Below are 22,057 nucleotides of genomic sequence, written 5' to 3' on the forward strand. Positions count from 1 at the left end.
TATTCTAAGTTGATAAATTTGAAATTAAAAAGTATAAAGGTCACCCAGCTCTCTTTAAATATAATATTTTCCGATGTAAAAATTAAGGTTAAATTGACAAACGCATATAATTACTAAATTTTAATATTGAATTAACGAATTCATTCCTTAAATAAAATGTACCATTATAGCTTTGTAATTGTATATTTACAGCCTCGTAACTACGTCAAGTAATAAACATTATTATTGAGTCATTCAAATATTACTTATAAGTAATATTCGTTCTTGTATTATTTAATTGTACTGAAATTATCATTAGTTGGCTTTAAATTTCATATTTCCTTTCTTGATATACACAGCCAATCTTTTTCGTCGTAGTATATGATTTACGAGGTAGTAAAGAATGAAAAATACTGCAATCAATAAAACGGCGAGGACGGCGATTACATCAAGTAACAAGTACTGGTAGAGTGGCAGATTGACAGATGCCGGTCGCAAGTGTGGCGCCCCCTGGTGTCTGATGACGTACTCTGTCCAGTACACTGCTGTTTGCAGTGGCGTCATCGGCCGGTCCCGGAACAGCTGCGACAACCGCATCATGTTTGCTGTATAACTGTTAACAATTTTACTATTCAGCTTACATACTCATATAATATATATATTTAAATTTGTGTATTATACAAATAGCAGTTTTAGTATACACGTAACACTACCAATCTGTCACATTTATTAAATAAAAAATACATTTATTTTTATTATGAAAAACACAAAAATAACTATTACAGTTTTTACGAATATATAACCATTAGAATAAATCCATCATTTCATTTCATTTATTTCAAAGCTGGTCACTTTATATGTTACGTTGTGTACCATTTGGTGCTTCAACAAAACTGATATTACGTTTAGTTAAATTATACGGAATTCTATCATTTTAATAACTATTCTTTTTTTGTATTCCTATTTTAATAGTAGAAATCACAGACAGGGAATTCTTATACCATAATTATTAAAAGAAAAGAAAATGTCTCTTCTTTCGGGACAATCTGGCCTAGGTGTATCTACTAAGTTTTAGGAATGTTAAATTCTTTTCAAATATACGAATCACATAGTGTGGGCACATATGGAATGGCATGCAACTTTGGTTCATCTAATAGATTAATACATGAATGTATTATTTTACTTTGGCCAAAAGGCCTTAAACCCGTTGTTATTTTCTTCATCCATAATTTTTCGAATTACCTGGGAGGAAGTTGTAGTTTGGGAAGCAGCGCGTTAACGTCCTCAATTATGGAAATAATGACCTCCACTTCCATAACACTACGAAATAATAGAAAATATTATTTCGGTTTCGGTGCGGCTGAACTGCGTGCTTATAGATTTAGAGCGTAAGAAGGTGAACAACTGGATTTTTAATAATTCAATTAGATTAAATATTTATTGTTAGAACCCAACAGCAAGCGCAATTGTGCCTACATCCGGAATGTAATTCCCTTCGACATTTTATTAAAAAATTACTCCGATGTTCTACAATGCCCAAAATTGTGCTCTTTAACAAGTTCTCAACAGCTTTAAGTGTTTACTTTGGCAAAAATATAAATTACTTAAGTCGAATATAATACACCAGGACGACCTATCAAAATCGTTTGCACGGAAACGTTGCATATGTGGATATACGTATATTGAATGTGTGTTTCACCGTGGAATAGTAGTACGTCGATAAAGGTCACTCAATACATCGAAAATATCTTATTCTTAACCTCGACATTAGAGACAGACATTTATATAGTGATAAATATGCCCTCAGTATTATCTCTTGGGCAATAAAAGCGAATGCTGCATTAATTTATGTGAGTACCAAACCATGGATAAGAGGTAAATCTCTATTGTATTCATTTGTAACCTACAAGAGGTCTATGTTTTTCTATATGTGATAAATCCTTATTTCAAGCTACTATAGTTCAAAAGTTTTCATTGAGTAAGAGTTTAGCTTGAAATGGTGATAATTTAGAAACTGTCCTTACTCTAACATTCAGTTTATCCACAAAGTCATGTCACACTGTTAAATGTTTATAGCTAATCTATTATAACTCGCAGGTCTATGAAATAGATTTAAATAAAACAGCTGTTTATAAAGTTTAGTTTCTATTAGTTGAGTTTCGCATTGTTGCCATCTAGTAATGTGTGGCTAAACATTTTACGAAAGCAGTCATCATGGCAACTTTGAAAAGTAATTTTCAGTTATTTTGTAGTTCACTTCTGTGATTTTAGTGCAATGTGAGAATCTTCGAGTGTTTAATGAAAATCAGCGTGAATAACGCAGCATTTATCTGTGGGATAAGACTTTTAAAGAAGCAGGCATCCTATTGGACAGGTAAGCTAAAACAGGAGATGCAACCCTAGAAAGTATTCAAAACAGTTTTGTAAGAAGTACAGAAATGTCTGTTCAGAAACGTGAACGTGAGTTGAATTTCCCGACGTATACATTATTTATGGTTCAGTGGAAAATATTTCATTTTTATGGTTAAAAACCTCACATATTGCATGCTTTGAAACATGATTACAGATTAAAGAGGTGTGACTTTGCTGTTTATATTTGATATAAAAATGGACTGAATAAAAATTGTATAAACCACATTGATTTTAGTGATGAGGGAGGCTACATTTCACTTTAGATTTTTTTATTTAGATGCGTAAATCGTCATAACCTTTGTATATTGAACACTAAAAGCAACGAAACAGAGCTACGATTTCATCAGTTACCCCAGAAATCCTGATGAAATTATGGAAGGAGATCAAAGTCGCTTGGAAGTTTGCAGTGCGTTTCATGGTGGTCATGTCGAGCTCAGAAAACTGATCCTAGGCTAATCTCCTTTCAGTTATGTACATACTTTTGTAAATAAAGTCATTTAAAAGTATGACATGATTTTATGGACACACTGTAATCTAGAACTACTTCATCTACCATTTTTACGCTGAAGTACTATAGTGTAAACTATTATTACATTGAATTTATTATGTCATATGTAAAGCAGTTATAAAATATTTAATTAATAAATCTTTCCATCACAAATTATAATTGGAGTATTGAGTTTAGCTCCAGTTCACCTTCCTCTAAGTGAAACGCTGTCACAGACTTGACTACTAGAATGTGAACTCATGTTATTTTATGTATTTTGTACTAACAATGACTAGAAGAATAAGTAAGTACTCTCAGCGTAATTATATGTTTCACTTATTGAGTTGATTTAAACCTGTAACGTCACTTTGTTACTGATATCCAAACAAAAACAATGGCTTCATTAGTAGACGGTTTACGTAGTGGCGATAGCTGCACAGGGTTATTAAAGTAGTTGTACTTAATAAATATCACTAATAAGTTTAGTGTACATTTAATATATTGAAATAATGTTATGTTCCTCACGTTGGATCATCCAAAACAGCCTTTAGTCCCTGAGAGATGCTTAGCTCTGAGAGATTTTCTAGGTCTAGGAGGATGCCAGCTCCACGACATACTATGTTCTTGGCATTTTTAAATTGATCCCCGAAAATGGGTATAGCAATTAGAGGTTTTCCAAAATGTACAGCCTCCATTGTACTGGCCTGTCCACCGTGAGAGATGACTACGCGAATATTGGGATGGGCTGGAAATAAATAAATATAACATAAACATAAAAATAAATATAAACAAGATATGTAGAGTGAACATAATAAAAATAACCATTTATATTTAATAATTTTACTTCTTGTAAACCTTATAAAATTTGTTAGTTCAAATAAATCCACATTTTTGAAGTCTTAACTGGTTTCATGAGTGTCTATTACAAGATGTACAGTTCAAGTACATGTCCTCTGTATACATTACAATGTATATAGAAGACAATGAACCAGTTACCTTACAATGAACCAGAATACACGGCTAATCTAAATATTATGTCTCGATGACTTGTGGTAATGTGTGTGAGCATACTGATTAATTTAGAAATCTATTGAATGTATATTCCCATAGAAATTAGGATTTACAAATACCATTTGAATAACTGGTACCACATAGTCAGGCCTCCTGCAGGTTCAAAATGTATTTTAACAATGTAAGTAACCCTATTGTTCACTATAGCTAATACGTATACTATGTCATTTATCCTGATCAACTACTGAAATAAGATATGTTTCGTAAAGATATATATATATATATATATATATATATATGTACATAAGATATGTGTGTAAAGATATGTTTCATAAAATTACCTTTTATTGGTTGTTTTAGTAAGTATTATTATGTACAAAAAGTGTTATAGTATATCTTCCACAATTGTATTGTAATTAAACTACAATTACTTTGCCATATTATATAGTACTTCTTTATCTTTTATTTAATTGTATGGTTCACGAGAGGCATTTTAAAATTTACTTTGAAAAATTTATAATTTATATTCTGTTATCATGAATCCAACAATATATTTCTGTGTTTAAATATTATTGTTAACGACAGTTGATTATTTTGAAAGAAAAATATTTTTTTTTTTTTTTTTTTTTTTTTTTTTTTTTTTTTTTTACGTAGGGGGAATGCATTTGCGCACGGAGTGTGGGGACTCCCTTGCGGACTACCCACTAAACCCCCTACGGGCCACGGAGAGCCCAGGCCGGAACCCTTTCGGATGACATCTTGCCTGGTCCGTGTGTCTTATGTCTCAACAGGACAAAACTACTTGTTTCGGAAGCTAGGGGTCAGCCAGGCATCCGTCTTCACGCTTCTGATGAAGGATCGCATGTACGTGAGTGGTGACTGCATTCCAGGCGTCCTCATTCTGCAGCATCATCTTCTCCACAATGGTCTCTGCCCGTAACATCACCAACTGTGGTGGCGAGCGTTTGCCTGGCCTCGGTGAAGCGCCCGCAAGCGAAGAAGGTGTGATGAACATCATCATCTTCCTCCGGGCAGTAAGCACACCGAGGCGACCTGACTTTTCCCATCCTGTAGAGGTACTTCCTAAAGTAACCGTGCCCCGTCAGGAACTGACACAGGTAGAAGTCTATCTCCCCGTGGCCACGATCTATCCAGGATTGAAGCTCTCGAATGAGACGGAAGGTCCAGCGGCCGTCCAATCCTTCCGTCCACCTCCGCTGCCAAACCTGCAGAGTCTCCGCCCTGGCAGCAGCCAAAGGCATCCTTTCTACCCCGCTCGGCAGCCTCCCGGAAGACGGTCTGTCTCTCGATGGCCAGCAGGTCAATAGGAATCACCCCAAGCCACGACCGCCACGGCTGAACCGGAAACGGTGCGATAGGCGCAGGCGACCCCTATAAGTGCCGCTCTTCTCTGTACCGATAACAGCTTTTGACTGTATCGCCTTATCCTCATGACACCCGCCCCAAACCTCTGCGCCATACAGAAGGGTTTGAGTTTACAGTAGACATGAGGAGGCGTCTCTTACTTGACCTAGGGCTTCCTACGTTAGCCATCAGCCTGCCGAGAGACATAACCACCTTAGAGGCTTTGTCACACACCGCCTGAATGTGCTCCCAATACCGAAGACGGCAGTCGAGTAACACACCCAGGTACTTCGCCGCAGTCCTTGTCCGAACCTCGACACCCCCCCACATTCATAGAGATCAGAGTGGGGATTTCTCCGTCGAGTGAGCATAACGATTTCGGTCTTGGAGACCGCCAGCTCAAGTCCATGGCTCGTCATCCAGGCATTGACCCGAATCATTACCTGATTAAGGCGTAACTGTGCCAAGTCCGGCGTCCTCGCCGTGATGACTGCAGCCACGTCATCAGCATAACCCACGAGGTAGACGTCGTGGGGCATCTCGAGGCGAAGCAAACCATCGTATGAAAACATTCCATAGGTCTGGGCCGAGAATAGACCCTTGAGCCGCACCGGCAGTGACCTCTTTTGTTCTCCTTCCGTCTTTGGTTTCATACAATAGCCGTCGGTTCTTCAGGTAGTCCTGCACAATGACCAGGAGATAGTCGGGCACACTGAAGTCCCGCTGCAAACGCCTCTAGCATGTCCTCCCACCGAGCAGAGTTAAACGCGTTTTTTTTACGTCAAGTGTAACCAACAGCACAATCGGCCGAGCCTGGTGACAAGCTGTTTCGGCCTGCTGGACGGCACTGATCACCTCTGTAATAGCGTTCAGAGTTGAGTGTCGCTTTCGAAAGCCATGCTGCCGGGGAGAGAGATCTCCGGCGGCTTCGATGGACGACAGCAACCTGGGTTTCAGCAACCTTTCATAGAGCTTCCCCGCGGTGTCAAGCATACAAAGTGGCCTGTATGCCGACGGGGAGTTCGGATCATTTTTGCCTTTGCTGATCAGCGCCAACCTAGCAACCTTCCAGCGCGACGGGAACACACCCGCTACCAAACATGCATTAAACATGTTCAGCAGCAAGAGCGGATAACTCGCCGCCACAATCTTCAAAACCTCAGCTGGAATGCCATCAGGTCCAGGAGCCTTCTTGTTGCGCATGGTAGACACCGCCGCTACAAGCTCCTGCTCCGTAAAAATGGGAACGTCTGGTACCGGTCTCGCTACTCTCTCCTCCCGCCTTACAGGGTGACTTGGGAAGAGAGCTTCCACGATCGTCGAAATCATTCCAGCAGGCATTTTCCGTGCTTTTCCCCTATTCCCTCCTAGCTTTTTTCGCACAAGTTTGTATCCTCTTCCCCAAGGGTCCGAGTCCACTTCCTGGCAGAGCTCACGCCAGCATCGTGCTTTGCTCAAACGAATTGCTGCACTCAGAGCTTTCTTAGCAGCCTTGTGCTCTGCCGACCTAGTTATAGCTTCAAGGCCGGTTTCGAGCTCGCTGCGCTCTTACGTCTGCACATTAGTGCAGTTCTCCTGAGCTCGCCAATTTCGTCCGTCCACCAGAAGGCTTGGCGACGGCCCCGGTAAGGTCGTTTCCGAGGCATTGACGAATTGCAAGCGTGTTCTATCAGTTTCATGGAAGAGTCGATATAAGCCTCAACCTCAGCTGTTTCAGTGGACTCGGGAACCCCCGGAACACCAGCCTCGATACTACGATCTAGCTGCTCGACAAGTTTTCCTCCCCTGTCCAGCTTAGCCAGATTCCAGCCAAGAGTGTTTTCGGGTATTCGCTAGCCGCGGCAGCCGATTATCGATGAGATGGAAAGCGATGAACTCGTGGTCACTAGCAGTGTAGACGTCCATCACTCGCCATTCCGCTACTAAAGGAAACAAATCGGCCGATACCATCGTAATGTCTGGTATTGACTCACCGAGAGTGCTTCGGAAGGTCGGCCTTGTCCCTCTATTCGCGACTTCCAAATCGAGTCTCGAGACCATCTCCAAAATATGTCTTCCCCTCACGTTAGTCACGGGCATACCCATTCGACCGCACGGGCCATATATGACAGAAAAATATGATTTCTGTCAAATTCAACATACAAGTAACGCTACAAATATCTGTACCTCAGAACCATATGAGCCTAAGTCCAAAATTTCTTATTTTTTAGGTTATTGCACGTATGTTCTTAAAATTTCATTTTACACATCCAGCCATACCATCGTAACTCCGCTAAAAATTCTATTTTTTATGATTTATCAAAGGTTATATGAGTCTAAGTCCTGAGGTATATCAGAACCAGACAAACTTAACTCCACCTATGATGTTAATGGTTCTGAACATTGAGCATTTCAGCCAAAAACCTAAGTCCACAAAATGGACTTGCCATTGTCTGGCCCTAGCCACTATACTCATTTAGTCTCAAGTCCTGTTTTCTGAACAGCTGATGACTGTCAATAATACTGTTGATATTGCTGCTGCTGCCTGCTATTAGAGAGATTATTGAGGTTAGGACTGAGCTGTACTAATCAAAGTTTTATTCTACTTTTAACAAAACGTTTTGGTATTAATATGGAAAGTAGGGGAAAGTTTATACTTTCCAAATTGAAAAACCTTAATACGTTTCACTGAAGATAAATCTGAAACCTGAAACTAATGATTGTCCTAGCAATCAATCAGTAGAAGTTCCACGAAAGAAATTCCACTCCTTCACCGACTTTAACCGAATTAAAAGTAAGTATTTTTTTAAATATGTTTACAAGCTAACAATATGTAAAAACTTAAAGTAAAATTCGAATTTTATACTCAGACCTCAAGGAACAATTTTTATTATTATTAATTATTATTAGCCTAGGTTTAGACATTGTTGTGCCAATAGGAGAAGTAGGCCTAAGTGTATGTTTGATTTTCAATTTTATTTCTAGGTATTGAATCCAGATTGCACATCCATCCTCGTTTTACCTGACAATGACTCAACCCAATGGAATTTTAACATGCATGAAAGTGAAAATATCCAAAGTTGAAAGAGAAACTAGTAAAGACGTACATCTTCTTAATTTCATTTCAACTCCATTAGAACCAGGTGAGATTAGTAGGTACATTAATACTCTAGGCTCAGTTTAAATAAATTTCAGTAAATTTATGGTTGTTATAAAAATCTTTTTTGTGTAAATTACTGTTATGTTTAACCATTTAACCATATTGTAGCAGGTATTTACTCGGGGGCTTTAGCCTACCCCTAGCAATAATTTAGGTTCCATTTCAATCGTGTTAAGCTGGGCCTAGACCTAGTACATTGTCATTAGACTGTAAATGCTGTAGTCGGTAGGGACAGAGAGCATTAATTTCATACGATAATAGTTTATATTCTTAGGGGTTCTTTTGTCTTTCCGACTTGTTATTCTACCTAATTTAACATTCTACATGTTTAAACAGAAATTATACTTCAATATGAAAAACTTCGTGAGTGACGAGTAAATTACACATAATTACCAAAAACATGATAAAAAATTCAATAGAAATCCACTTTAACGATATAATATTTTTTATATCCACATTCTTTGTGTAGGCTATCTATATAATGAACTAATCAATGTTTTGGCGGAACATCAATTTAAAAAAATTAAAATAAATTGGACAAAACCGAGTGAATTTCTCTATTTCTTGAAGGCTAGGAACACTTGTAGGAAAGAAAGCTCTATGTTATTAAAAGCAAAACACTTAAATTAAAAATTAAATATTCAAAATATCTTAACAATTTTATTTTTCAGAGTCAAATGAAATGGGAGCTAGAGACGATAACACAAGTGACAAACATGGAACAAGAATCTGGAGCATCGACAACACTGGAAGATTTAGATGATGCGCTATCTTCTGTGAGCGACCTATTTGAGAATGACATCGATGATCCAACATACACTCCACCTTCAGGTTCAGAGAGTGATTCAACTTTAAGTAACGATTTAGAACAAGTACAAAGTCAATCTGTAAGTACAAATACTACAGCAAATAATAATAATATAATACCTCTGGTACCATACACCGATTCAGATGACACGGAGAGCGAGTTACCGATAGTTACTCAACCTAAAAATAAAGGAAGAAAAAGAATAAGGAATGAAAAAAAGTGGAAAAAAAACATTAGAAAGCAGGGACGAATTTCTGGAAAAGAGCATGTCAACTCTAAAGGAGATATTGTAAAAGAAAGAACTTTAAGACCTCCTTGTAAAACTACTTGTCCGCTTGAAATGCTCTCAGCGCATAAGTCATGCACAAAAGAGTACACATTCATTCTGACTATTATAATAGTGAAAGAAACTTAAGTTCTAAACGCCAGTATATAGTTTCTTGTATTACAACCAAGCCAATAGCCAGGTCACGACAAAGAGATGGTTCTAGAAATAGTAGAAAAAACAGCCATACTTATTTTCTCAAATGGGATAACAATTTTGAAAAAAGTTTGCAAACAATTTTTCTTGAACACACTAGTAATATCAGAAACATTTGTTACGTTTGCTCTCTTAAAAACCCAAAGTTACTGGTATGGTTGAACCAGACCATCGTGGCAAACATGTACCAGGAAACAAAATACCAGAAGACAGCAAAGGATATCATAAGAAACCACATATCAAAATATCCAGCATATGAAGTCACTATAGTAGGGGAAAGGACAAACAAAAAAATACTTGGGTAATGATTTAAACATTTTCCATAATGTATACCATGTATGAAAATGAATGTAAAGAAAAAAAATATCAAACCGAAAAGAAATGGTTATTTTCAGAAATTTTCAAATAGAGAATACAATTTGTCATTTCATTTGCCAGACAATGACACATGTGAATTTTTTGTGACAGAATTGATTGCCAATTAAAGAATGCAAACGGTGAGCAAAAAGAAAACCTTCAAGCAAGAAAAGCAGAAGCATCTAGATGAAGCAGCACGTAGATACCAATTTGAAAAAAGAAGATAAGCTTTTGGGACAAGGAAATGAAAAATTTAAAGTTGTTATGGCAGACCTACAGAAGTGTCTTCCTACTCCAGCTCTCACAAACTGTCAAAGCTTCTACTTGAGAAAGCTCTGGACTCTAAACTACACCATTGACGACAGTAGTGGAAAGAAAAACGTGGTGCAATGATTTGGGAATGAGACCACTGCAGGTAGAGGTGGAAGTGAGATGGCTTCTTGTTTGTTTACCTGGGCAAATGAAGAGCTCAATAAAAGCAGCATTGACACTCTGACTGTTTGGACCGATAACTGCAGCGGTCAAAATAGAAATATTAATATGATTTTTATGTACATTTGGATTTTGAAAACTCTACCCAACATTAATGAAATAAACCACAAATTTTTATTAGCTGGGCATACACATATGGAGGTAGATGGGTAAACATGGATTAATAGAAAGAGCAAAAAAGCATCTTAAAACTAACACAATATTTACTACTAATGATTGGGCGAACTTCATCGCATCTTGTAGCAATAAAAACCCAATTTCATTGTAAAGAAAATGTCTCTTGAACACTTTCTTGATTTTCTTTCGCTTACTAATAAAGATGGACCATTAATAAACAGGAAAAAAAAATACTATTGGAGAACCTTTCCTCATTTCCAACACAGTTTGGGTTACAGGTTCGAAGAGAAGAACTTGGTATACTGTACTATAAAAACAGCTTTGATGATGTTGATTTTAAAAGTGTGGATTTGAGAAGAAATAAGAGAAAAGAAACAATCATGCCTGAATCAGTTCCGAAACTAAGATCTGAGAAGAGGAAAATAAGTAATGAAAAATTCAGAGATTTAATGACAATCCTCCAGTGGGTCCCTGAAGAATACAAGGCTTACTTTGAGAACCTTCCACATGGGGCTAGTGAAAATGACTTTCCAGATATCAGTTCAACATTTATTAGATTAATTCTTACCTTTATATTTATAGTTTTTATAAGCAGTGTAATAGTGTTTTATTGACGAAACAATGTATATTAGTTGCTAATGGAAATACAATGCTTAAGTCCAAATAGCATTAAAACAAATGTTTTGATTTTAGAAAAAACAACTTTCCAGATGCCATTACAACATTGTTAGATAATATATTTTATTAGCATTGTAATAGTGTTTTTATTGACTAAACCATGTATATTGGTTGCTAATGGATACACTTAATTTGGTTGCTTAAGTCCAAGTAGCAATATAACATATGTTTTTGATTAGAGCCAAAATATCGTAAGTCCATTTTTTAATGTAACAAAAAAATAATTACATAAAAATACTAAAGCAGTTTAATGCTTCTATAAACATAAGTAAGTTAACTTGTGAAGTAGAAAACTAAAACACAGTTCATAATTTTATAATAAAGAATAAACACAAACTGTTCGTTAGTTTTTATGCTCTCCTGTAAAAATCTACTAAATGTGACTTAGGCCCATATAGTTCTGAGGTACAGATATTACTTTGATAATAATGTGATTAAAACTATAGGATGCTTCCTATATTATTTAATTCTTTATAGGAATCTTTATATTTTTAATTAAGAGAATTGTAAACTTATATAATAATTGAATTGTAAGAATTGTTATCCTTTGAGCAGTGCTGAATTTCTTGTTGAGTCGGGTTCGAGGAATGCCTAGAAGCTTCCTTTTGTATCTAGGTATTGAGCATAGGTTACAGGTCTGGGGTGGATAGGTACCATCCAATTCAGACATTATGTTTGCTCAATTTTGATTGGCCAATGTTAGGTTGATTAGATGGTGGGAGGGACTTCTAGATCCTTCCGGTGGCTTCAACCACGTTTTCAGGAGATTCTCTGCTGTGTGCTCAGAGAATAGTTCGTGTAAAGCCTACTCTTGCCGTATCGATTTTTCGGTAGGAAGGTTGAGTTAAAGATTCTTTTCAAAATTTAAAGTTTGTTTTTTCAATTGATTAATCTATAATAGTTATTTTTGTTAGTTGGTGAAGTCTTCAGCAGATGTGTGAGGTACTGTGGATGTTAGAATTTAACATTTAAATAGAAAATTACTTGATGATATTTTCCTGTTCAATTTGGTTAAATCTGGAATACTGAAAAAGAACATTTATTTTATGTTCTGAGATTCTATATATATTTTAAAAAGTTCCTAAATTTAACATTCAAAGTCAAGCGGATAATTCTGGATAATTCAATAATTTTTAAATTGGAAATTTACAGAAAATAAGTATTTTGAAATTGATACAATTTTGAGTTTAACTGGTTGGCCATTGTCTTTGTTCATATATTTAATATTAATATTACCTTAATTTTTTTGATTTTTATTTTGAGAAGAAGTCTTATTTTATTATTTGTTTCATTTTATATTAGAAGAAGAATATTTTATTTTGAAATTCAGTGAAGATTTTCATTTTGAGTTTCATTTTTGAGTTTGTGTTGAAAACATTAGCACTGAAAACTTGAAGGACACAATTATTGATTGATTGTTAATTTTAAGACTGGACTTGTGAACTTTTGATGGGTTAAAAATATGAAATAATTGAGAATAAATTCAAAGTAAAAAAGATAGCTTGGCGTTGCTGTATTATTGATTTTAAATTTTATTAAAATTACTATTATTTTATACTGAGTTTAATTATTGAATTCCATTGGAACTTGTGCATTCTTAAAATAAAGGGTTATTAGTTCAGAACACAATTGATCGCTCTTATACTAAAACAAAAATAGTTTTAATTGGTTTATAGAAGATAACCTTACTATAGACACGTTACAAAAACCTAAAACGTAATAGCAGTTTAACGACTCGTATTTGAAATATCATTAAAACTGTAAATAATTTTTAAACAGACTTGCATTTCTTTTAGTTTTGTTTAAGTTGAATGGGTTACTCACTAGCACTTATCCGAAAAAAATAAAATTTCCTCACCTATCTGCATTTCCACATTTAAAAACAGAACAATTTTATCTAAAGATATTAAAAGCATTAGAGTAGGGCAATGAATATTTTCAAAACGTTGTATATTATTTTTTTATATTCAAAAAGAAATTATGTTTCCTGATGCATTAAAGTAGTGTAGCATTACTTTATATCTTCAAAAAGTTTTGCTTTATTTTATATTAAAAAAGAATTGGTGTTTCTTATTTACATTATATACATAATCACACGTTCTATACAATTTATAGCGTTAAACTCCAACTTTGACCGTTCATTATTCACACGATAATGATAAAGGAAACTTACCAAGTATATCACTTTGAGGCAACCACTTCTTTAAAATAACATTAGAAGGTACTTCGTGTAAATCTTCCTCATACTTGAAGATAATCTTCTGAGATAGAATGGCGAACACGTCTAGGAACATACGGATTGTCTGAGGGGGCAGTGAGGCCGTCCTCAAAAGTGAGCCGAGGCTGAACAGAATCGCACCATCTTTGGCACTATCCAAAAATGCTTTTATATCCTGCAAGAATCAGAACATACAAATCAGACTTATTGTTATATACGTGTTTAAAGGGATAAGATAAATTGTGCCGGAATAAAGATAATTGCATACGAACCTGTGGCAACGGCCGAGGATCATTAATGTGGATACCTCCCACCTCAATAACATTTGGTGGGAATGGTCGACTCTGTGAAAGTGTAAAATGACTGTTAACAAACAACAGCGATGTTTGTCGATTAATCTCACTCATGTACGGTAGCTTCTCACGCAGCACGTGTTCTGTTATTTTGTGTGACGGAAGTTCTGAATAATAATAATATACAACTTTCGCAAATACAAGAGAGATCGTGTTATAAAGTCTTTCAAAATAATTCATTTCAGGTTCGTAATTCATATAAAAGTTGGGTATATACGCTGGGTTGTCTGGAAGACCGTAATCATCGCTTACCCAAGGTAAAGTGGTGCTACACACCCAGCTAATGACGGGAGCCTTCAGTTTATGAGCGATATAGTTCAAACAATCTGCTCCAAATATCTCTCCGAGGACGAGGTCAAACTTTTCATTCAAGAGATCCAACACTTTATCGTTCTTCATAACTTTTTCACTGATCACCAAGTGGTGCTCAATGAAACTAAACACTGCTTTAAACAAATTTGGCACAACTTGTTTCATATACTGCAGACTAACGTTGCTAGTTGGAGGAGGAAACTCCGAGGAAAAGTCGATATCCGTATAGTTTTCCAGCGGTTCCTTTCGAGGAAAACTGGAAACTACGTTTATTTCATGTCCTCTCTCTTGTAGTGCAAGAAGTAGAGGTTCATACACTGAGAAGTGGCTCCTAGAATTTAAATGCATAAGCGCTAGTATGCGGGCTCCACAGCATATTGATGGTAACACCTCGATTGTGATAAGCATTGACAGCAAATAATTCATCTGAAAAAGGAAATGCATTTTCATAAATTAGTTAAAACATGCAATGCAAATTATTTTCACAAAATCTGACGTTTATTTATTATTTGTATTACTGTTTGTTCATTAATATAAAAACTTATGTTAGCAATACATTTATAACTATTTGTTTGTTTCTTAGGACAAGAAACTGAGAAGACCTTTTCGCTACTTCTGGAGTGACAGGGGATTCTGGATGGGTAAGGTTAGGAATAAGGTCCGCCTCTGTCGAGATTCATAAGAAAACATTTTGGGCGTTAACCTCAGTCTTATCTCCTTGGAAAATGGAGAGGCCAGCTCTGTACCAGCATCTCCAGTCAAAGCAGTTAGGGAGGGGCACGCCCTTATGTCTAGGCTAGCCCTTTATAGGGTAGTGGGTGAATAATTTCCCACCACGCAACAAAGTAAGAAAGTATTATTTAATGGTATAAAACCACTGTGAAAATAATTTCCCACTTTCTTTTAAGTAATGTAGAACATCTGGGATCACTTTATTATTGTTGTGTCAGTATGTTTTCTAGTGTCAGCTGATTCTGAGGAGAAAAAAATGAAGAAGTGGGAAGATATTATCCCACTGCTCCTTTCAAACTGTTTGCTTGCTGTGAGTTGGTTGTGATTATTTTTTTTACTTCAGATTTGTTGGAAGAAAAAATTGTAGCTAACCTGCCCCGCAATAAAATCCTTGCTACCAGATTTTTTCATGAATTGAGTTGAATATGCATCTAGATACCAGATATTACCCTATATATACTTAGTGTAGGCTGAGCAGTGCAGTAGGCTACGATATCAGTAAATGACAAAATCGAACCATATATCACTTAACGTTGTTACTACAACTATATTATTATTGGACAAAATATTGATAAATTTACACAATTTGACTGAGTCATTTACTGTCTATTGACTGGGCCCATCTAGGCTTAGGTTAGATTGCTTAGTGTAACCAACTAAAAAAGTGTAAACAACTTAGCCTATTGAGCCATTCAAAATTGTAGATTGGTACTTTTTGAAACTTCATCGAATTAGTGATTAAAAATTAAGCTTCACTTCGAAAAGTGTTTTCCAATTATAAATAAGGTATTTTGTTTCAGATTACTTCTTCCTCATGGATGAAGAGGAGATTTTTGACCTGCTTTTCACCATATTAGATGAGCAGGCTATTGACTCCGACGAAGGAGGGGACTCAGATGCAGAGGATGTTCCACCTCGTACAGCTCCATCAACCTCAACAGCCAGCCCTTCAGCCCTGCCCACTCCGAATTCTTCATTTGGCAGCTGTACCTTAGCCCCACATGCTATCGATTCGTCAGTACACTCCCATACAGTCTATACCATTGATTCTTCAATACATAGGTCAGAACAGTCCATTCTTTCTAATAATTTTATTGAAGTCAATCCTGTTCTTTCTGCGGCTGATACCTTTATGTGTAAGTCTTCATGTAGTGGCATTCAGAAGGCGTTTCAAAAACATTTCGTCCGAAAGCTATATAATAATATATTTCAATCATTTAATAAAAAGAATAATATTACAGTTTTATTTTCGAATTAAAGTAAAAATACATATGGTACGATTTTAGAACTGGAATTTTCAAGCAAGGAAATTTTTGACGACTGAATTTTACGAATAGTCATATTTGAAAGTTTCAACAATACTATCAATAAATTAATAAGTTTTCAATACATATATTTAATGTATATAGCCTACCTATACCTACAGGGCATAGGTTTGACATTTTCCATAAAGATGAAGATAAACCATTGGCAAGACATTGTATAGAACATAAACAAGACAAAATTGAAGAGTGTTTTAAATTAAAAGGAATACACCAACTACCACAATGCCCTGATGAAAACTACAACAGATTAAAATTAAAGCACATGGAGCAAGGTCATCAAATTATGTTGAAGACCAAATTCCATTTGGTCTAAATTTAAGATAACTTTTTAAATAATTTAAATACATTCAAAATTTGGCATAAATTACAAGTTGGATATATATATCTAAACAAAATCAAGTGGACAGAGTTAAAAAAAAAACAATAAATAAAGTTAAGTTAATAAACAAAACTTTGCCTGTTTATTGCTTATATAGACATATTTCTGTTGTGAAGTAATATTTATTATACAATTAGCAGTTGCCCGCGGTTATCCACATTATTTAGTATTGAATAATAACCATGGCATAGGCGTATTCCTTTTAAATGGGTGAACACCTAAAAATACATACATACATACAAATACAAAAATACAACATCCTAAGTGCTGGTCACGGAAAGATATTCCAATCTCCAGATCCATTTCAGAATAAATAACTTTTATAGTTTAGATAATTGTTAGTGACCCTGATATCAAAGAGAGAGATAAGATTTTATGAGTACCAATAAAATACACTAATTTCATAATATTTTTATTGCTGTTCATTTATTAACTACACAGATTTCTCTAACTCGTAAAATTTAAGGCTAAAGTAGAGGAATACTAAGTCCGTAGTAATCTGAAGCACTTATCATAATATGATAAAATGCTATGTTAACTGTTAATCGGAAGTAGATGTTATTATTTCAGTGTTTATTGTAAAAATGTTCAAAACGTAAAAAAAACTTTCTAATGACTCTTATTTTAGGTTTATAGCGTGAATCAAATTGCAATTGTAATTTACATCCAGTCTAAGATACTTGCAGTGCCGCTGTAATGTTTGAAATTGTTGACCTTATCAAGAAAATATATACTTATCGGTCTGAAAAGACAATTTCGGTTAAAAACGGCCACTTTTGGAAATCCACTACCGATCTAAGTTATTTCCGGTGTGGTAGTAGTGTTTGCTTTGTCAAGATCAAGAAAAAATACCCATACTTTGGTTGGTCTTAATGGTCTACGTGGGATAAAAAAAGTCTGTTTCCGGTGTTATGTATTTTCGGTGCAGTAGTGTTTGCATTGTTGCCCCGTTGATGAATATATACAGGGTTGGAGAGACAGTGTTTAGTCAAATACATTTATTAAATATTTTTGAAGATAATATATCCATATAAATACAGATAAACTACCTTTTCATATTGATTTGCACTTCAACAATACCCATTGATATTATTGCTGTCGAACAGAAGCAAAATTAAAGACAAGCACCTCTACTCTTTGATCACGTGACCTCAGACCATGATCACCCAGTACATGTATCTGACTCGAACCCGGCGAGCGAGAGATCCGGGTTCGAGTCCCGGCGGAGCAAGTACTTTTTGCGATTCAATATTTATTGAAATTATATATATATATAAGAATATATTTTTTTTAATAGATATTTTTACTCTGGTATTTCTAAAGAAACATCCACTGTGAGGTATTTTCCACTGTTTATTATTCTATTTCAGTTCTTCTCTTGTTTATTTTTCTAGTTAGTTTAATAATTTAATTTTGTACATTTTTATACAATATTCAATGTTACGTCTGAAGAAGTATGTTGAAATTATGTCAAATTTATAGAGTTTACCAATACTTGGTTTTTTATTTTTGTATGAAGAGAATTCATATTGATATATATAGCATTTCATACATATCTTATATATATAAATGCGAATATTTGTTTGTATGTTCTGTTATAACTCTGGAACCAATGCACGAAACATCGTGAAATTTTGTACAGTGATTCTACACGTTCCTGGAAGTAACATAGGCATACATACTAGGGTAAATTTGGTTCAATTTAAATAGTTTATTTAATTAATTTTTTAATTATAAATCGTTATTGATGTTAGAGTGTTTTATATTGGATCCGACAGACTGCGCTACGACACATAATACAAAGCGAACTGATACTTAACAGCTGTTAATACTTTCAGCTGAAGTTCACCAAAGAGGCAGAAACATTGGTTTACATTTAAAATTTAGAAAATTTTTATTGTAAAGTGCTTGATCAGTAGTGTAATGCAGGTTGCATAGAAGACGTCATTGCCTAATTTTAAATTCAGATTGCACCAATGATCAATAATCTCTATATATAAAAATGAATGTTTGTGTGTATGTCCTTTATGGAATCGTAAACTATTGGACCGATCATTATGAAAATTTGTATGTATATACATTTTTCCACGGAGAAGGTTTATACGATATGCCCATTGATGTAACTCGCCACCAGGCGGCGCTGTAAAAGATAACAATTTTCAAAGCGCCTGCAAACTATAAACTGCAATTACGAGACAGTTACGAATATTAATTTGCCAAAGACTATTAGAAGGCACTAAGTTAGAATATATGTTTGTCTTTATGATACATATATGGTTGAACTTAAAGCTTGACTGTTAGACCGCTTTATAATAAGATACATGTACGTGTATAATGGCTATATAATAAGCATACACAGATTTTCTAGATCGTGACAATAAGGCAAACTCTACATCGGTGTTAGAAATATAATGCACTTGAACCAGAAGTGCAAATACATGGCCAAGGCTTACGTAAAGCGTGCGAAGCCGCGGGAAACAGCTAGTAATATATAAAAATGAATGTTTGTGTGTTTTTCCCTTATAGACTCAGAAACTATTCAACCGATCACTATGAAAATTTGTATTTATTTGTATTTTTCTATGTAGAAGGTTTATATGCAATGCCCATTGATGCAACTCACCACCAGGCTGTACTGCAAGATATAAAAGTTATCAAAGCGCCTGCACATTATAAACTGCAATTACGACTCAGTTACGTATATTAAATAGCCAAACACTATTTGAAGGCAAAGAAATATACGGCAAAGAAAGAGACGCGTGCGAAGCCGCGGGAAACAGCTAGTATTAAATAAACGTCAGCCGAAATTGTGCTTAACCATAAAAAATAGAGTAGTATGTACTTGATACACATTCTATTTCCATCATAGAGCTCCAACATATTAGATTATAAGTGCTTTGACTAAATAGACTACGGTCTTCGACTTTATTACTCATCCAAATTTACCTGAAATATTTTAAGAAATGCTGGATATCTATCATATATGATGGAATGTTACAGAACGATTTGATAAATGGCATTGCTACGTATAACATTGCTTCACTCCTCGAGTTTTGTCCCTCAAGTTACAGCGCATCAACAAGTACAGTTATTCGGAAATGAATAACTCGGAAATGAGAAAGGAATATATTCCAGTAACAATTACTTAGTATGGGAGGTTTTAATGCGTTAAAAAGGACATATAACTATGATGCCTCAGTCTTTAGCACATAATTTCATGCAAAAACAACGGTTACTGCTTATTAGTTGCATTAATAGCAATAATATGTAGTTCCAAATGAAAAAAATGCAGATTGATATAATACTGAATCAATTAGATTCACTGTAATATTTATAGCTTGGCATGATGGTCAAACTAAGGTTATAGCTAATTTTTGGGTTAATTATGTCAGCGTTAAGGTACATGCCTAATCTAGTGTGATGTATCTTAGTTAAATACAATATTTCTATTTTAGCTTTTAATGAAAAAATTCATTTTTATTTGATAATGTTGTAAATTGTACTGTGTTAAAAATTCTATATTTTAATCACAGTAAAAAGATATTTGTTAAAAATTATTATATTGTTTTTCGTGTCCCTATTTACAAGTTATATCGGGTAAGACAGTGTGGAGTGATATCCTGTAGACAATGTGTTCATAACTATAATCGAAAACAAATGTCATTTGATTCCAACCAGTTTAAACTTAAAAAGTTTAATTCGAAATTTATTGTAAATATAGGCTGCAGTATTACTCTAATAATAGAAACGTACCCACCATTTCATAAGAACGCATCTATAAGTAGATGAGACTTATAGACTGGAAATAATGGATTTAATAATAGGTATTTATTCAAGGTGTTTTAATTACGTAAATTAATCTGATAAGTCTAAATTACATACCTTCTTTAATTTATGTTGCTAATATATTTGTTATATCTCGGTTTCATCAATTTAATTATGTTTTAATCATCCCTTCGGTTATATTAAACTAACTCTATGTATTTTAAAAGGTCCAAGTGGGTTCAATGAGTTGATTTCTTATAAAAAACAAGAAAAATACAGATACATGAGAGTAACAATAGAAATGTGCTCTTCCTCATCTTCTTATTTTTTTAAAAACATTACCAAATTCTCGTGGGTAACAATAACAATGAAAATTCTTACAAATCGTTCCAACCCCTCCACTTTCAATTCTCTCTAATGTCTATACTAAGTGAACTGGCGATCGGGTAGGAACATATTTCTAAGGATTTAAATATATTTTTACAGAAAAATATAGATGTTTCTTACCTTAAAGGGAGTTTCACTTACAACAATATCAATAAAGTTCAAAAACAAAACGAAGTGATATTGTTTTGTGAAGGGCATTGCCAATTTACGTTATCTTTTTATAAATAAGAAATTTATCAAACAAGGATAACTAACATCAGTTTAAATATGAAGGGAATTACGTCATAAACGATTTCATTGTATAGATAAGTCTCCTTATTGATACAATACTGCTATAAAAATATCATATTTATCAGAGGGAACTAATTAGTGCATAATCTGTAAAACAATTACTAGGCATTTTAATGAATTTTTAATATTTAGAATGAATATTTGCTATAATTTTTATTTGCATTGTAACAACGTATTTTCGACAAATGCAAATTTTTGAAATTATTAGTTTTTTACATTGAGTTAAATGAAATCTGTTGATTTTTGAACAAACTAGTTCTCGTAGTGTACATTATACCGACAGAATAAGGTGGATTGAGTCCAGGGAATACAGCTGCGACCAATTAGGTCTACTTGGACAAACACCTTTAATTGAAAACGATTACAAAAGGAGAATGATATTATTTGCACTTTTATTGATCTTTCTTCAGCTTACGACATGATGTAAAAGAAGGGGTTGCTTTGTAACTTTACTACATCATACATGTTCCTTTCCTCTTCCGGCGTAAAATGGAATGCAGTGTAGTAGATTTATAATAGGCTGTATTAAATATTCTTACATACATTTACATAATGAAATTTCTCAGAGAACACTCACTCTTGGTACCGATTCTATTTCAATTATATACGGCTGCCAAATTATATCCAATACTTTATTGAGGAAGTTTATCTAAGCAGATAATATTGATTTATTTGCCCAACACAATTACGCCAAGACAACAAAAGCCCACCTAATTCTGACGATGATATCCTCAGAAATAATTGTATACCTGGAAGCTAAAACCTAATCTTCATGAGACTGCAGACACATGACTTTACTTTGTGAAGGGCATTGCCAATTTACGTTATCTTTTATAAATAATAAGTTTATTAAACAAGGATAACTAACATCAGTTGAGATAATAAGAATAAAGAATAATAAAACGGCTGGCTACAAATTAAAAGTAACTTTCAATAATGTTCCTTTAAGTCAGTTTGACAACCCACAGT

General features: G+C 34.6%; 1 protein-coding gene across 2 annotated transcripts; it reads right to left on the reverse strand.

Moving 5' to 3' along the window:
• Positions 1-105: 105 nt before the first annotated feature.
• Positions 106-20,985, reverse strand: LOC124354942 (UDP-glucosyltransferase 2-like). Of its 2 annotated transcripts, none has more exons than XM_046805757.1 (5): positions 20,918-20,985; positions 13,817-14,635; positions 13,500-13,719; positions 3,404-3,623; positions 106-592 (listed from the first exon to the last, which is right to left on the reverse strand). In XM_046805757.1, exons 2-5 carry the CDS (start codon positions 14,633-14,635, stop codon positions 295-297), a joined length of 1,557 nt encoding a protein of 518 aa, XP_046661713.1. In that variant the 5' UTR covers positions 20,918-20,985; the 3' UTR covers positions 106-294. The 2 variants fall into 2 exon arrangements, with proteins under 2 accessions (XP_046661713.1, XP_046661714.1); XM_046805758.1 differs by having other exon boundaries at positions 443-561.
• Positions 20,986-22,057: the final 1,072 nt, after the last annotated feature.

This window comes from Homalodisca vitripennis, chromosome 2 (assembly GCF_021130785.1).
Source record: "Homalodisca vitripennis isolate AUS2020 chromosome 2, UT_GWSS_2.1, whole genome shotgun sequence".
NCBI classification, from domain to species: Eukaryota; Metazoa; Arthropoda; class Insecta; order Hemiptera; family Cicadellidae; genus Homalodisca; species Homalodisca vitripennis.

Bases quoted from the DNA above. Each gene is read 5' to 3' on its own strand.
- LOC124354942 (XM_046805757.1), bottom strand. From the start codon at position 14,635: ATGAATTATTTGCTGTCAATGCTTATCACAATCGAGGTGTTACCATCA. The intron at 13,720-13,816 runs GTTCGTATGCAA...TGATTCTTGCAG, and splicing joins ATCCTCGGCCGTTGCCACAG to GATATAAAAGCATTTTTGGA. The intron at 593-3,403 runs GTGAGGAACATA...AATTGTTAACAG, and splicing joins GCTGTTTTGGATGATCCAAC to TTATACAGCAAACATGATGC.